Genomic DNA, 17,404 nt, shown 5'->3' with positions numbered 1-17,404 from the left:
TCTCTGCTTCTGTCTCCTTGAACCCCAGTCGCCCTCGGCAGATGGCCGCACACACTGAGCCTGTTTCTGCTAGAGGTTTCTTCATGTTAAAAGGACGTTTTTCCTTTCCACTGTCGCTACAAGCATGCTTAGTGTGAGAGATTGCATTCGAGTCAATGAGTCGATGCAATCAACTGGCTTTCCTTAGACAGAGAATTTTGAATCGATTTGACTGTATGATCTGATGAACTGTAAAGTGCCTTGAGATGACACGTGTTGTGAATTGACGCTATATAAATAAACTAAATTGAATTGAAAGCTGGAAGCAGCTTTTATAACACCAACCAGACTGGTTTGTCAAGAACGCAACATGTGGTGTTTGATTTGAATAATGTAAAAGGTAAAGATTCGTTCTTATTTGTCTGTTTTTTTAATTAAGTGTCATCTGCCCTCTGAGAGAGAATATAGCTCCAACTTGAATGAAATGCTTCAGTTGGTAGCAAATAACTTAATTATAAAGTTTAGCTACATTTTTTTTTAGAGTGATTTAATTTGACAACTCATTAAATAAATGAAAAATTGTTTTAATTAAATGAAATTGGATCAACTCAATTAAATTACTTATTACCAGTCGAAGCAATGTATTTACTGCCTTTTTTTTACCTTTTCTGTGTCAGAGCAATCCTATCTTCTCTGCAGATTCTGCTTTAACTTAGTGGTGGCCATGACAATTGATGCGCTGACTCATGTGTAATTGATTTGGAACAATTACACACTTAAGAACTTATATTTATTTTTAAAGATTAATATCACAAATACGATTTGTATAAAAAAAGAGATTAAAAGCATCATAATAAAAATACTCTTGCAAGAGCCTCCACATCTCTTCAATCTCTCATGTCATCATGTGAATACTCATCCATGGGACTTTATAACTAATCAACCATTCCACTGGGATAAGAGGGGAGACTATAATGAAATGCTGAAGATGATTTCAGGCATTTATTTTTGCAGGACGGCAGCAAAAAGCTAAAAGAACAAAATGTAAATTCATGCATTTTCTCCCAGATTGTGTAAAGCTGATAGTGCACCTGAAATTTAATCACTAGCAGCATCTGACAAGCCAGAAGAACTCATAATAGGCTGGAAATGGCAGCATTGGATGTAAAGCCACATTTATCTTTATCTATCTTACAAGTGGGTAATAATAAAGGAATGTGGTATATCACAGATGGAAAGATATCAGACATGTTTAGTGAGTCTTCAACAGTCTAAATATACATATCGTTTTAAGAAGTGATTCTATGAGAATAACTGAAAAGTAAACAGGATGATTTTCTTTTGTTTATAAAATCCCCTTAAATAAATATTCCACTTATAAACATATATTTTTCTATCAAGAAGTTAGCATCTTGATAGAGAACTGGAATGATTGCTATTTCCCTTTTTCTGATGATGCATGGCTGCATTTCTAAGGATAAAATATATAGGTGGATGAATATTTATATGAATATTTAGAAACTAAAGTATAAACTGACATGTGACATTGATCCCTCCAGCACTGTACATTAGCCAGGTTTTTGTACCTCTGTACAGATCAAGTATGGAATATCTGGGAGGGTGGAGTCAGATAGGAAAAATTATTTGCTTTAATAGTTTTAGCGCCTTTATTTTTTATGATAAAGACATTGAGGAGAAAAAAAATCCAGAGACGGACTGCTCCCTTCCTATCTAAAATGTTCCCCACTGAATTAATCACATAGCTCCTGGTGTATATAGATCTAAACTAGAGTGTGTGTGTGTGTGTGTGTGTGTGGCCTTCATTTATCTTTCTTCATGCCTTAGATCAGATGATTCCAAAGCGGAACGTAGATCATTTCACATATTAATATATCCTTAGCAAGCAAGTAAAAAAAACAGCCATGAGGGCCCTCAGGACCCTCATGGCTGTTGCCATAAAGTTCTATTTAGTAATTGTGTTTAAAACTTTATTAGAATCGGCTATGGGAAAAAGGGAAATTTTTGCCATGGACGTGGAGACCGAAGGTGCACTGAGAAAGGGAGAGGGGATGAGAATTAAGCTGAGAGAGAAAGAGAGAAGGGGAGAGAGGGCAAGAAAGAGAGAGAATAAATGAGAAAAAAACAAAAACAGAAAATACAGAATAAATAGAAGTCTGTTTCCACACATGCAGAGGGAAGAAAAGAAAAAAGAAAAGAACACACCAACTATGACAAAAGAGGCTGAACACAGTAAATACATGTAAACAAACATCAAAAGCAATATCTGTGAAGATTACACATTTATGTAGCGCTATATATAGTTGAAAGAGCAGCTTGATATTAAGCATAACTACATATTTCAATACCTGGAACCAAATGCCTGTAAAGTATATCCATAAGTGTGTTAATCCAAATAAGGTTTAAATGGCTCCTTCAGCAAGAATATAAGCTGGTGTGAGGGGTTGCAACAGATATTTTAACAAAGCCCAGAGGAAAGCAGCCCCATTTTTGTTCAGAGCAATGGACTACACAACCTGAGAAAGCTTACATTTCCTCCCCTTAAGAGGGTTTTCTAGGTTTGGCACGTGTTGTAATTATCAAGGGAAGAGACAGAGGCACTAAAAAAATTCTTATAGTTCCTGGAGCATCTTGTGCCTGGACACAGTGCAGTTGCTGACCACACATCATAGCAGCTGGTCAGGATACTCTCAGTGTTGCCTCTGTAGAAGAGATAGAGATGTCGCTTGGCTCTCATGGTCAGTGATGCTCGTTTTCCAGGTGGGCACTATAACCTCTGTCATTTTCTCTTTATTCCAGGAAAGATTATCTCTGAAATATGGGATGGTTTAATTGCTTTGTTTATTTCATCTACATTCTACAGCTTAAATGCAATGTTAAGGCTTTTTAAAAAATGATTAAGTATTATGTTTTAGGGCTGCTCAGTGGGTAGCACTGCTTCCTTGCAGCAAGAAGGTTCTGGGTTTGATTCCTGGCCTGCATATTCTCCCTAAGCATGCGTGGGTTCTCTCCAGGTACACCCGCTTTCTCCCATATTCCCAAAACTTGACTGTTAGGTTAATTATCTTCTCTAAATCCTCCTTAGGTGTGTGTGCATGAATGGTTGTTTGTCCTGTTTGTCTCTGTGTTGCCCTGGGATGGACTGGCAAACTGTCTGGGGTCTACCCCACCTCTGGCCCTTAGACAGCTGGAGATAGGCACCAGCACCCCTCGTAACCCTGCTTGGGATAAGCGTGACTGAAAATTGATCGATGGATAAATTTTATTTTGTTTATGGTAATGTTACATCACATGTATAATTAGTAAAACATTTAAAAAAGAACATTAATACCTCTTTAAGGGGGGGGTTAAAACTATTATTTTTTAGAGCTCTTAGAGGACCGCAGGAGGCATTGTATCTGTTTTGTTTAAAGTAATTAAAATATTAAATAGGTCATAGACAGTGCGACTATTCCACATGTAATGCAATTGGACGCACAGATTGTTTACCTAACATTTAGTCTTTGAGGAAGAGTCTGATGCATTTTCTTCCTTTTCTTCAGCTGCAAAACCAGAAGAAAAGACTGAAGTTCCATCTGTGTCTGGAAAAGTGGATGCTGATAAAGGAGAAAAGAGGAACAAGGAAGGGAAGAAAGACAAAAGTGCCAAAGAAGGGAAAGGAGATGAAAAGGACGCTTCAACAAAAAAGAAGGGAGAAAAAGGAGAGAAAGAGGAAAAGGGAGCGTCCAAGAAAGAAGGTGGCGAAGGAAAAACAAAGAAGGTTGACAAAGGAGAAAAGAGCGACAGAGGCAAAGGAGGGGCTAAAGCAAGAAATCCAAAAAATGAACACTGAACCCCTTTAAAACAAAGAAAAATATCTCCCTTTTTTATTATACTCAGCAAATGTTATACTTTTCTAAAATAAAAGTTGTATATTGACTTCAAAATAAAGTTAAATCAATTTCAAAAACCGTGCTCCTCAGTGTTTTAGTAAGAATCAGAAAAAAAGCAGAAAATAGTGAAATTACATTTTTATTTTCTTACACTGTACTGATGATCAGAACATTTTCTCTAGTATTTACAATGATATATACATATACCTTCATCAGAGCTGACTGAAATGATGAAAACACATATCTAAGGAAACACTGCCAACATACTGTACTAGAGTTTTACACAAGGCCTTAAAACTACTTCTACCTCCACTGTGTACATTTCAGCATAAATAAATGACATAAAACACACCATTTACTTCCAGAAAGAGGTATTTATAAGAGTTATAGCATTAGCTTTATGAAAATTGGTCTCAAATTTCTGAAAAACAATCACTGCATGAGCGAAAAACATCAAAACAGAATATTGTGGAAAAGGAGATAAAGTGCTTAAATAAAAATCCAAAGTGTTTCAATGCAAAGGTACGCTGTTCTGACTGACCTTATTACAGAAAGGTTATTAACAGTAATTATATTTAGTTTTTTTTACATAATATCTTTTGCAAAGGATATGCAATTTTAGTAATAAAAAGTTTATATACGTTTATGAAAGTCATATTTCTACGACACAACAAGCAACAGACATCATCTTACATTAGGTCTATGGATCCACTAAACCTTCTGTTGTACTGTACTTGTCACAGTGGGAGTGGGTAAAGAGGTGTAAGATATTTCTTTTAGATGAAGTAAACTAATTTGTACATTTTCACAATGCTTGTAGTGTTTTTAATACTCAATGAAAACAGTGATGTGTCTATATGTCTAAACAGTCAAAATTCTTTTTTTTGGAATAATGTTTTAAAATGTGTAAAACACTGGAATGCAATTTGTGGTTTTCTGCTTGTATGTAATAATATGATTTTTTTTTTTTTTTATTGTTAGACTTTACAGTTTATGTTCTACTGTAAACAAAGCACAGAGATTTCTTTAATTGATGGAGAGAAGGAGAGCTGAAATATTAATACCTATTTTAGCAATTGTGATATAAAAAATATATATATTATAGATTGTAATTTCGGTTTGTATGTTAAACATATGGTAGTAATGTGGATATATCCAGTAGCTCTTTAATGAGCCCATTACTAGATTTGATGCTGAATGTAGTCTGATTTAATGGTCACATTTTAGATCATATCTTCAAAAACATGTAATTAACATCAATGGAGGATGTTGTTTTTATGTATGTTTAATCTTTTTTAAAGAGGATTACCACAATATTGGGTGTAAACATATAATACTATTGAAGCATAACATTTTTCCAAGCTATTCCAAGCCTTTTTTCTTTGGTATGATAATAACATGTCGTACACTGTCAGCCATAAAGGCTTATTACAGGGTTTTGGAATGTGTCAAAAACTAACTGCATGTATCTATGTGACAGTTCTGTTTTCAGTCTCGACAAATAATGCTGACATTCTTTTAACTAATACCTGAGCACAACTATGATACAACAGCTACAGGACATATACGTGCGACAACATTTAGCTCACAAATAAGACTGTATTTTGATCTGTAAACATTGTGACTTGAATATGAAAGAAGTTAAAGCCACACTATTGGGCTTTTTTGAAAATCATTTTGCAGAAACGTCTCTCCCTGATTGGTGGGGAAATCTATTCTAACAAACCTATTACATTTCCTTTTTCAGTCAGGAAAAAAGGCTTCCTGTTTCCACTTGTTTTGAATAGGGTTTAATACCATAAAAATCGTGAAAGAAATCTAGCGATTAAATTAACTATTCATGTTCTTTCTTCACTACAAAGTGCACATAACTAAATAGCTATGTTCCTTTTTTATAATCCATTTGACATTGTGTAATTTTTCTCAACTAAAACTGTTAAGTACTTTAATTTGAATATATTAGAATTTACAGGATAGTTTTCTGGAACTGTAATGGAGGTCACCTTTAACTTTTAAGAAAAAAGTTAATGTAACACACATATTTCAGAAAAGTGCATGGTAAGTCAATACTATAAGAAATGTACATGTTACAACCCACCTTAGAACACAGCTAAACTTTTCAAATCATCCAGAAACGGAAGTCGCAAGAAAATTCCTTGATAGTTAAAGGAAAGCTACAGGTAAGTTTCATCAAGGTTCATAGTAAGTTCTTGGAAAGCACATTTTGGTTAGCCTTGTATTAAACTCAACACTGGAAACTACTCAGTTTCATAATAGTTCAATGAAAGTACCTGGATAATTTAATCAATGTTCCTAGTAAGTACTGGATGCATCACATCGTGCAAGCACACTTTTTAAAGAAAAGATATGGAAATTTATACATTCATTACAATCCTTCATAACCCTTCTGATTAGAGGAAATAATATGTCAATCAAAACAGGAGCACAACAGATGACAAGATAAAAAACAAAGCTGACAAGGTTTAAAAAGCTTGAAGTCTGGAGTTGTATAAATTGCAGAAACACCACCTCAAAAATATAAAATCTTGTGTTCGACAACAAAGGATTTTAATTACCTGAGTAACTTCCCTTTTACACTGACACAGATGTGAGTCAATGCAGAAGAAATATGACCCATGCCACAAACAAGAAATGCCGTAAAAAATGTCAGGAATAACTTCTTTTTTTTTTCTAAATAATTACTTTGAGAATGACAATTCCCCAGCTTTGATTTACAGTTAGTATGTTAGGCTGATCTCTCTTTAACGTTAGGCTTAATTTATAAACAAAACATTAATATGCATTGTATGCAAACAGAAAACTACATTAAAAATAGTCATGGCAGTAAAATCAACCTTTTGAAATTTCAGCCGGTCTGAGGCTTTTACACATTCTCTGCTGTAGATGGTGGATGAGCAAAGACGGTCTGCCATAACAAATTTGGCATCTTCCTTGGAAAAGCAATATTTATCTTTTTTTTATCCCTTGAGCCTCATCCATTTGCAATGTTCAGGCTCAGTTTACAGGAGAAAAGAATTGGTACTTCATGCAGTAACTACCTTCAGACGCACCTAAGAGTGTCCATGATTTGCCTTTCCCCTCTCCCTCACATGACTGTCTCCCTCTCCTCCTCCACTACAGGTGTAGGTTTCTCTTGCTCGCTAGACCGTGTATGTGTAGACTGATCCTCTTCAGGGATATGGAGTTCCTGGCCCGAGGAAGGTACTGAGTTCTCAGAGACGGATCCATTCTTTACATATCCAGGAAGGTTCCTGTGGCCATTTACAGGCACTGGCCCTAGCCTTGTGGTGAGGTGGAGGGCCAGGGGTCCTCTGGCAGTGACATTGGTTACGCTGGTATGTGATACCATTGGACCATAACTGTAAGTATTACTTCCACTTCGAGCTTTTCTCTTGAAATCAAGAGCCAAGGTTCTTCTGCTCCATGACTTCTTGATCTCAGCTTGCACCTACAAGGAGAATTTATGTATCTATTAGGGATTTATCTGACACTGATATCTAAAAAGAAATTTCAAAGCAAACCTATGGCATGTTTACCTCTCCGTTGCAAAAACAGTATATGATTGCAACAAAGAAACCCTAAAAGAGAGAGCAAACTTATTTAAGGTACACTGTACAAAAAAAGGCAATTAGCACTCACTAATATGACATTTAAACTGTGTAATTTGACATTTTCGTTGATATTCTCCCTCATCAGTTATCCATGCCATATTCTCAATCTTAATTAGGATCTTATATACCATTAGTAACCAAACCGTAAAAAACAGACAGTCTGCAACTGCTGTATGGTGATAATATTAAACCTTAAGGGCAGATTCTAGACAGGTCAGTCAGATTTCTTAAACATGGAAAGACATTTAGGGCTCCCACAGTAATATAGTAACATTTCCAGAATATCTACCTCATTTAATTTTTTTTTTACCTGGAAGGAGTTGAAAAGCATCTCGTAGTGCATTTGTATCAACCATGGTATTCCAGAAACCTCTGTATATGGCATGGCATGAAATATGATGTAGTGGACGCCGAACAATGGCATCAGCACCAGTGTAGACTTCAAGAGTTTTCTGCAACAGAACATTTCGCAGTCAAAAGTTTACTTTACAAAAATAAGTAACCCTAAAAAACAACAAAACCAGATAAAGTTAAAAAAGCTCAAGTCTTACTGTATTTGTAAGTAAAGCTGCTGAAAAGTTTGCTTATTTGATGGCACGTCTCAAAATACATTTTATACAAAACATGAAGAAATTGAGCATATTTTTTATGAAACTGCGTAAATTCTCAGTCATCCAGATCATGGCTACCACAAAACAGGCTTCAATTGGAGGAAACCAGACATATGTTATGAGCTATGGTCATAACCAAATGAACCAGATTTCAGAAACTAACATTAACTTCCTCCACAGTATGCCAGCCTTAGAGGTAGGATGAGGAGGTCCATTTGGTCCTAATGGTCAAATTAGAAATTGCTCCTTTGCATAGGAAAGAGTGACCTGAGGTAATAATTATAATTAAATTTTATTGATCTCGCATTGGAGAAATTTACCAGAGTAGAGGCTATGGGGATTAAACCGGATACTTGCAACATTCTCAGAGCACAAGTGCACTGCTCTAACCCACTAGGCCAACACTCCCCTAGTGTGATTTCAGTGATTCTGGGTGCTTAGGAGGTTTTCCCACTGGAAGGACATCCTAACACCAATCTAAATTACGTTGGAGGAACTGTGTATCTCCTCTGTGCTGGGAATGCCTTTGGATCCTAGGAAATTTATTTGGGTGAAGCCAACACGCTAAAATCTTTTGGTCTGTTTATAAAGTTGGTTTCTTAGTGTTTCATGTTGCCAGAATTTTCCTCTCACTAGGTCTTTGTCCCTACCCTAGGTAAAGTTGTACTAGTAACTTTTAATTTCTCAGTATACTCCAAAATACGCTGGATTGTTGTCAGGTAAGCTGGATTGTTTTGCTGTACCATTGGCTCAGGTGTTTCCCACTTCCCATAAGGGATACATTGAAGGGATAGATATATTAATATAAAACATATTTGAAATATTCAATTAGTATAACTATTCCAAGAAGTTAACATGATAAGGCAATTAGTTCTCCAGGTTTGAAACAGGACCGAATTGCTGTCCTTCCCTTTCATTTTATGCTGCTTTTATTTGTCTTTATATGTTTGAACAACCTCGCTTCACCATAATTATCTGAGCTGCTTCAGCCTTAATGCCCACCTCGATAAATTAGGTCTTCTGCTGCTGACCTTCCCTAAAACTAGGCTAAAGCTCAGAGGTGACAGAACATTTGCTTTATTAGCTCCTACATTATGGAATAAGTTACCCTTAAGTGTCTGACAGGCCTCCTCTTTTCTTGTTTCAAAATCGTTTTTTGAAAACACATTTCTATTCCTTGCATCCAAACACTGTTATCTAGTTATGTATGAAACTATTCCTGTTGTGAACCTGGTTAATGTGTCTATTTTGAATCTTATGTATCTATTCTTAACTTATTCTTGTTTTTTATGTAGAGCACTTTGGTTACCCCTGAGCATTTTCAAATGTGCTATAGAAATAAAGTTTATTATTTGATTGATTGAACCTCATATAATATGCAGTATTTGCAATAACAAACACTGAAAAAATAGCATTAAAACAGTATTGTTGAACACGTTTGCTACCATTTAAGGTGCGATAAATGACTTGTGTGAAAATCTGTTTTTCTCTTGCAAAATAATTACAGTACTTGATGTTTGCAAGCAGAGTCATGATGAATCCACTGGGAGAAACAACCCAGAACGTTTAACGAATTCACAAGCATGTTTTCTTCAACTTTTCTGTACCTGTACTGTTGTCTGGTGTCACACCTCCCAGCATTTGTTTCACGCAGCTTTGTTGCCAAGACTCTGATGATGTTCAAAAATAATATAAAATTAATCTGAGGAGAAAATAGAAGACAATGATATGAATAGGTGTAACTGGAAGCATAAGAAGCTCATTTTCATTCAACAGCTATAAAGCCACAGGTGCAGTGAAGTAGTGTAATTTCCTGCACACAATTGGGATAAGGTTCAATCTGCAAGTGTGCACTCACCACCACAGTCACCAGGATAGGCACTTGGTATATCCATTTTAAATTGCCCGCACTTAAGTCCCAACACCTATGCAAGTAAACAACAAAATGAGAGGGTAAGGGTTCAGGAATAGAGGGGTAAATAGATTCAAAACACTGCTGCTCCACTCGAGTGTCTTCAATGATCACTGACATTGTTTCATGATGTTACAAAAAGGAAAGTGAAATTTGATAGGGCATTTCATGTCTCCTCATCTCAACATTTATAACACTCCTAAACAAGAGTGTCAAAGAAATCTAATTAAATTTAACAAAGCACTCGTATTAGAGCTCTGACTTTAATCCCTGACTAATTCATTCACCCTGTGGTTCAGGTACATCCATTCAACGCTTGTCTTTGTCATTCAAAGGTCTAAGGAAATTGCTAAAGTGTCCTTTCAGGAAATTAGTCTCATTAAATATTTTATTTATTAATTCAGTATTGGCTTAATGGTGGTGTGTCAGGACTGATTTAAAGGTATGATGCTATTTCTGCTCTGTTTTGTAATGCTCCAGGGCAATGCTCCAGTTAATAAATGTCATGCTTGGGTGTCTTTTCTGCCTGAAAGGACACTGAAGGTAAGCAGAGATGATCGTTGGGACTTTCACCAACTTTGGGACTCCAACAAAGTGAAACTAGCTGATCTAGCTCCACTTTGCAGGTGCTGAACACAGCATCTGATAGTCCAAATGATTTCCAATGCAGACACTTATTTTACTGAATATGGTGGCTTTTATAGAAAGGGTTAGATATATTATGTTAATGGTGCATTGTGACTTTCTGCACCATCTCAATTTCTATTGTAACATAGTACATCAGTTTGCCCTATTTTTCTGGAGTGAAGAAAAGTAGTGCTGCCTGGAACGGACATGCAAAACTGACAGAGTAGCCTATAGCTGGGCTCTTCTGAACGAGCACTTCTGGCTGTGATCTGAGGATTTTTGTAGGGAAATTGTTGTGAACAACAAGCATCTCAATTTGCTGGAGGAACTATGGGGCCTGATTTCCAGACAGAGGAGGATCTTAAAGGGAGATGCTATTTCCATGCATTTCAGTGCATCTAATATGAAAAAGTTGCCAAATTAAAGATGGTCGGCAAGTAGGGCTCAGCAGGTAAGAGTAGGTCCTTGTCTCAAAAGCTGATGAAGGTTCTCAGTCATCCAGGTCATAGTCATTCCGTAAAAAAGCTTGTCTCAAAAGCAACCTTAGATATCAATATTAACTGTTAATGAAGAAAAAACAGAAATGAGTATAATCAAAATAAGAGATCAGTTGTAAAGGCTATTCATGTACAATATCAACTCCACCAGAATCCAGCTCAGCTCAAATCCTGTACTCAAAAGATACAAAGAGATTCACAGTATTATATGTAATGAAAACAGCATATATATATATATATATATATATATATATATATATATGCTTGAGTAAGAAGATATTTTAAATTTCTCCAATGTGAGATCAATAAAGTTCAGTTATGTAAAGCCTGTTACACATAAAGCAGGTTCTTTAAAACCTGTTTGGTATTTGGGAAATCTATCTCTAATTTTAAAATATTCGTTAAGGGTCTTAAAAACTACTGAACTCTCATAGTAATAATATTCTTCACTAATAGAATGTAGACATCATGTTTTAAAGACAACTCAAAATAGGCTAAAGGGGGTGTGGGCTGACGATATTTACAATAAAATGGGACCTAGTTGGAACAATAAAAAAGTGTACAACATAAAACTTGCAAAAAATAACATGAATGCACTTCTTTCTAAACAAGTTTGTTTGTTTGTTTGTTTCAAAGATCTGCTTGTCTCTTCATGTGAGCTATCATGTGCATCATAAGCTTTCACTGCAAAAGTCTTTTAGCTAGGAGTTATTCTGAGGTTTGCTGTAGTTCCTAATTAACCTAACTTAAACATCTCCTCCAACTGAACATGTTCTTTATGCCACTAACCTGGTTAGCTTTTTGATCTTTTCTAAATAGCTATTGATGTCTAAAACATCTCAGAAAAGAAATATTAGAAAACCTAAATATTGAATATTGTACTCGTACTATTGAATATTGTTTAAAACATATCTAGGACTGCTTCTTAGTGAGCTATATTGCAAAAGTATAAAAAAATTGTATAATGGACTTTGACAAAGCAAATGATGCTTTCACAGATCAGAAACCAGGCCATAGAATATCAGAGCATAATACAGTATATTCCAGGTTTGAGGCATCCAATGTCATGATTCTGACTCTGATAGCTGACTTAATTGCTCATTTCACTCACCTGCCTAACTCTGTCTGGTTACCAATTATCACTAATCTCATCCACCTGCTCCTGCTGCTTTATATACAGCTCAGCCCAGCTTTCAAGGCCAGATCATTGTTTCTGAGTCTTGACTTGGATATTGTGTTGCTGAGTTTGACTGCTGAGTTCTCGTTCTCAGAGGCCAGTGGTGAAACAGGGTTTTTTAGTTAGGTTTTTTTGTCGTAGTGTTCCTGATCATGTCTGGTCACTTATCCATTGAGCGTGCCCTGTTCCTGTTCTTGGTTCAGTTGGGGGAGCACATTTTAAAGTATTGTAGTTTTCCTGATATCCTGACTTTTTCTGCCTCTCAACTACTGAGCTTGCCTGTTGCCTGACTCCTGGAACCCTGGACCTACCTCTTCCTGGATCTCTGAGCCTTCCTGTTCTGAACTGTTTCCCTGACCTGGCTCAGTTCACTGGGTCTGCTGCCTCTGGTTTATTCTGCACGGTGAAGCAGCTGATATAGGGATATGTTGAGGCTCATTTTATGAAGCAAAAAAAAAAAATTTAATTTTTGGACAATGACAAACAACAAAAATAATAATAAATAAAGTTATGAAATAATATTTCAATAACTCATGGAAATGTGACAAACATCATAAGCATCATCTGCTTCAAGGAAAAAAGGACTTTAATAGTTTGACAAGAATAACAGCAACATAAATTATGTATATCACTTACTCTGTGTCGGCAAGCGTGGCTCTCACAGTGGCCCAGATGGTCACAAATACAGCTGGGACTCCTAGAAAATTAATCAAAAGCAAATCAAAACTGCTTCCATGTAATCATATTATGAAAATCATCAAAATCCAGCAGTTTCCTGTCCTGTATGAGTAGAAATTGGATAAAACAGCATCCACATTGTATGCGCTGTGCTTATGTAATCTATACGCACAGTGTGTACAATGCAGGAACTGTAATACCCAAGCTTTTGCTTTTTCATAAATCAATATCTTTAAGGCATTTAGTATTGCCTCCCACAGCTTTTTACTCCTTTCCCAATAAAGAGGGGCAAAATAACACACCTGTTTATCTTTACTGTTTAACATCAGTAATGTTGTTTATGCTGCATTTTATCCAAAACATACTGCAAACATTTGCACCCAGTCCTATATAGTCTTCTACACCAAAATAAAAATACATGCAATCAGGGGGTCTTTAAAGGTTCCCTAATACATAAACAAAGTCCAACTAAGTGTAATTTAATCCAATTGTTCTCTAAGGACATCTAATGTTTGTTAGAAAACATTTTCTATATAAAACTATTATGAAACACAGGTCAGGAATAACAATGAGCAATCCATTACAACAGCATTATGAAAACACAGCCATTATTAAAAGGAACACAAATTAGAAGCCCTGTTTGCAACTTGACACTATACTGTAGCTCTTGGGGACAAGATGCTCTGGTCAGATGGGATTAAACTTATAAAGTATAACACTATCACTACATTGAGCCAAGCTGATGGCAGGAATAATGAATGTCAGAGTTTGACAGAGCTACAAATTGTGGAATACAAGTTTTTATTCTGCAAAAGACCTAAGAGTGAAGGGTAGGTTCAGCTTCCAGCAGCAGATAAGGCTAAACATACAAGCAGATTTACAATGGAATGGATTCCTTTTTAAAGGGAAAATGAATACAAATGCATACCAGAGTTTTCCCATTTTTATTGGTTAAACATTTCACATGTGCACTTTATAATTTAGTATGTAGTACTCTGTAATGAAAATCTTTTTACAAGAAACTCTAGTGCAATATAAAAGTAAGAGAACTTACCCCACCCTATCAGTGTAAATCCCCAAAGATACTTTTTGTCAGAGAAAAATGTCATAAATATGAGACTGTGCAGGTAGAGACCCTCCACAAGGATCCAGTAGTAATTGGTCGCCAGAAAGTACATAAACAAGGTCACCACCACCTTGCAGGTAATCTATAAAATAACAGCAGACAAAGCAGAGCACATTAATCATTGTTCATGATGGTAAAATCATCATGTTCTCATGTCCTGCTTTGTTATTAAGTTTAATGATTCTGAAAAACTTAATATCTGCCAAGACTTTAATAAAACTCATGAGTCTGACACTGATATATAACCTAAAAAGATAGTGAAATTGACAGAGTAAACATATTTAAACAACCATATAAAAACAGAATCTAACAGGAGTCTATCCTAGAAACAAACGCAGAATAAGTTGCAAAATTACTGAATTTGAACTGGAATAAAACACAGAGTCAGATCAAGTACAATGAATAAAATAATTTTCAGAATGAACTTTACTTGCTGCTACGTTATTAATGATTTAGATCGCTCGGGGCTTTTTGTCAATTCCATAATTATAAAGAAATGTAACAGAAGAATGGATTATCTTTACTCATTTCCTTGTATTCTTTAGTCTTATACAACTTGCTCTATGCATCATTTAGATCTTATCTGACTAATATTTGATGGGGCCTACTTTCATCAACAGCACTCAGTCATGTACTTTGATCCAGACAAGGATTTATTTTTCTTCAGATTAACGTTCAAACACGTTGACTATTCTTTCAACATGTGGTACTTGTAAAAGCATTTAAAATTCCTATTTCTGTACCTTGTTTATGCAACAGTAAAACAAATAAAAAAAAAATCTGCTTAATTTGGTCATCAAAATAAGATTTAATTAACTAGAAAATTTCAGAGTGGACTTTTATACATGCATATCTCATCCAGCCTGTGGTTTGCTAAATTAGTCATTCTAGTAATCCATCATTACTCTGATAATTTCACTTTTTACTCGTCCCAAAGGCAGTCTCTCTGCTTCTTTTCTATAGCAACTCTTGTTTCTTATTTTTTAAATAGATTTTTTTCTGTGGACAGATTTTGTCTTAAAAAATAATTTGTAATGGTAATGTTCATACTGCAACTGCAAAGACTTTCGTTTCCATTCTCTTCTAACAAATATGACATTTTCATTTTATACAGTCCTCCAAACTATTTTATTATTAATATTCAGGCAAATACTAAATCATCCACTTAGAATTTAATTTGTAAGTGGATAATAAGGTTTGGATTTTTTTTAATTACAACCTTGTTATTATCAGGTAAGTATCACCTAATATGAAAAATTCAGTCTTTTTTACAGAGAGAACAGGCCTGTATGAGATGCCACATACTGATATTTTAAGTCATAAGAAAGAACACAATGACTAAAGCTTTGTTTTAGGCATTTATGCATACATATGCACACCTGCATTAATGCAAAACACTGAGGTTGATTGAATTGTAACAGCTTGTGAGACTGATTGATTATAAACCTTAATAAAATGTAGCATTCCAAATCCCAGACCTTTCTGCTAACCTTGCCAACAATCCTATAGCTTTAACCTTTTCATAAAACATTTCAAAACCCGTTTTTCTTGTAGTTTGGATCTTTGATTAATAAATTAACATATCACAAAGATCAGTTTCTGTTTTACCTTGGATAATATTCGCAATTAATTTCAACTTAACATGAATGAAGCTTTGAATGGATGAATACAGCAGACCGAAACATCTACATAAAAAACTACGTTGAAGCCTCTGTATTAGTTGATTTAGTTAAACAGAAGAAAGTTGTGACTTGTAAGAATATACTACGCAAATGTTTGCATATTAAAGCAACCATGAAAAGTAAACAGTCAATTCCCATTTTGTAGCTTTACTCTGAAAGGGGAAGCCAAGTGTTGGCTTAGCTAAAACTTGGCAGGGTGATAGGCAGTCCAGTCAATTTTCTCTGGTACTGGAAAAGCTGGTTAGTTTTAGCATATGTATTACTTCCACCAAGGAAGTAAAATCAAAACACTCATGCACACTGATAATCAAATTATCTGGGTAGCTGAACAGGAGCTGATTATATATGAAGTGGAATACTTTCGACGGCACATGTAACATGAAAACAGTTTCTATGTTTAGGTTCAACTTACAAAATGTGTTTTGCTGGCAGGTGGGGCTTCAGTGATGGACTTGAGATCCTCCACTGGGACTCCTTCCATGTTCTCTAAAGCAGATCCAGAGTAGAGAACTATATCTTTCACGAATATGCTTATAGCTCGTAGCATGTAGGACACAAATAAGTGCATGTGGATGTAGTTTCTAGTGCAGTGCAGCCGCCTGGGGATGACAAAAAGCATCAAAAGACTGATTTACTGAAAGAACATTTTCTTTAAACAGTTAACGTTTTAACAGATACAACCCAAGGCATACAAACTATGTTCATCCTAAAGAGAGCATATTATTTCTGAGATGTGTACTGTACTGTATAACGCAGTCTGCAGTTTCAGGAAAAACTGTTAATTTGAATGCTGAAATAAAATTTTAGTTGGTGTGGAATATCCTAAACATTCTCTGTGGTTTAACCTTTGGTGCCACAATCCACTGGGCTCAATTTGCTGGGTCAATAGACTTAAAGGTTAAGCTATCGCATTAAAAAAGGTAAAGAAAATATTTACTGAAGGTTTTTGCTGCCAAAAATTTTAAGGCTTCGCATCTACCTGAGACAAAAATGAACCCCCTGTATCCACAATCAGCTCTGTCCACAAATTCTTTCACTAAATCTCATTAATGAGTTGACAAGGTGCCCTTAGAGAACTATTGATTTAAGAAAAACCATCCAGCAAACATATCCCAGGTGAAAAGAAAAAAAAACTGAATGCAAGTGCTAATGTAAAATATCCCTTTGCTCCCTCTGGAAAATGTTTATGAGCTCTCCTTTCTTAAAGCTGATGTGCTGAAGGGGAGACATGGCTGTAGCACTTTGGAGCCCAGTGCCAGAATGTCAGATGGGCCCCAGGGATAACTTATTAAACTCATTTGGCACATATATTTCCTGGTGCCAGTTGGAAACATTCCTAAAACTTTTCTGAGTGACTGCCTGTACTGTAAGTTACGTCGGTGGAAACATTAGTAAACAGCACATTCACATTGATTCTTGATACTCCCTGTGCCCCAAAAAATAAGCAAATACTGACCAATCTGCTCTGCGTGAAACAAAATGATCCAAATTCAACCCTGTTAAAGGACTATATCCATTCAAGAAGTCAGCTTTTGGGTAAAAAGACTAAGATCAGCTAAATACCTCCGAAAAATGATTGACCTTATATATGTA

The 17,404-nt window shown here is 35.6% G+C and overlaps 2 protein-coding genes across 2 annotated transcripts in view; one reads left to right on the top strand and one right to left on the bottom strand.

The window, feature by feature from the left end:
* tmie (transmembrane inner ear) overlaps window positions 1-3,829 on the top strand; it is a 12,660-nt gene extending 8,831 nt beyond the window's left edge. Inside the window, exon 4 of the mRNA XM_015369867.1 lies at window positions 3,540-3,829. Coding sequence (XP_015225353.1) covers window positions 3,540-3,829 — 290 coding nt within the window. The remainder of the gene's footprint in view (window positions 1-3,539) is intronic.
* A 165-nt stretch (window positions 3,830-3,994) lies between these two features.
* pth1r (parathyroid hormone 1 receptor) overlaps window positions 3,995-17,404 on the bottom strand; it is a 72,494-nt gene continuing 59,084 nt past the window's right edge. Inside the window, exons 6-13 of the mRNA XM_015369914.1 lie at window positions 16,224-16,410; window positions 14,058-14,211; window positions 12,962-13,022; window positions 9,971-10,037; window positions 9,720-9,814; window positions 7,812-7,953; window positions 7,427-7,468; window positions 3,995-7,338 (exon numbers count right to left, since the gene is read on the bottom strand). Coding sequence (XP_015225400.1) covers window positions 6,976-7,338; window positions 7,427-7,468; window positions 7,812-7,953; window positions 9,720-9,814; window positions 9,971-10,037; window positions 12,962-13,022; window positions 14,058-14,211; window positions 16,224-16,410 — 1,111 coding nt within the window. The 3' untranslated portion in view covers window positions 3,995-6,975. The remainder of the gene's footprint in view (window positions 7,339-7,426; window positions 7,469-7,811; window positions 7,954-9,719; window positions 9,815-9,970; window positions 10,038-12,961; window positions 13,023-14,057; window positions 14,212-16,223; window positions 16,411-17,404) is intronic.

The sequence above is a fragment of the Cyprinodon variegatus genome, unplaced genomic scaffold (genome assembly GCF_000732505.1).
Source record: "Cyprinodon variegatus isolate N-32 unplaced genomic scaffold, C_variegatus-1.0 Scaffold39, whole genome shotgun sequence".
Taxonomy (NCBI): Eukaryota; Metazoa; Chordata; class Actinopteri; order Cyprinodontiformes; family Cyprinodontidae; genus Cyprinodon; species Cyprinodon variegatus.
The sequence above is the reverse complement of the archived record's forward strand: the minus strand, read 5'-3'. Positions and strand labels throughout refer to the sequence as shown.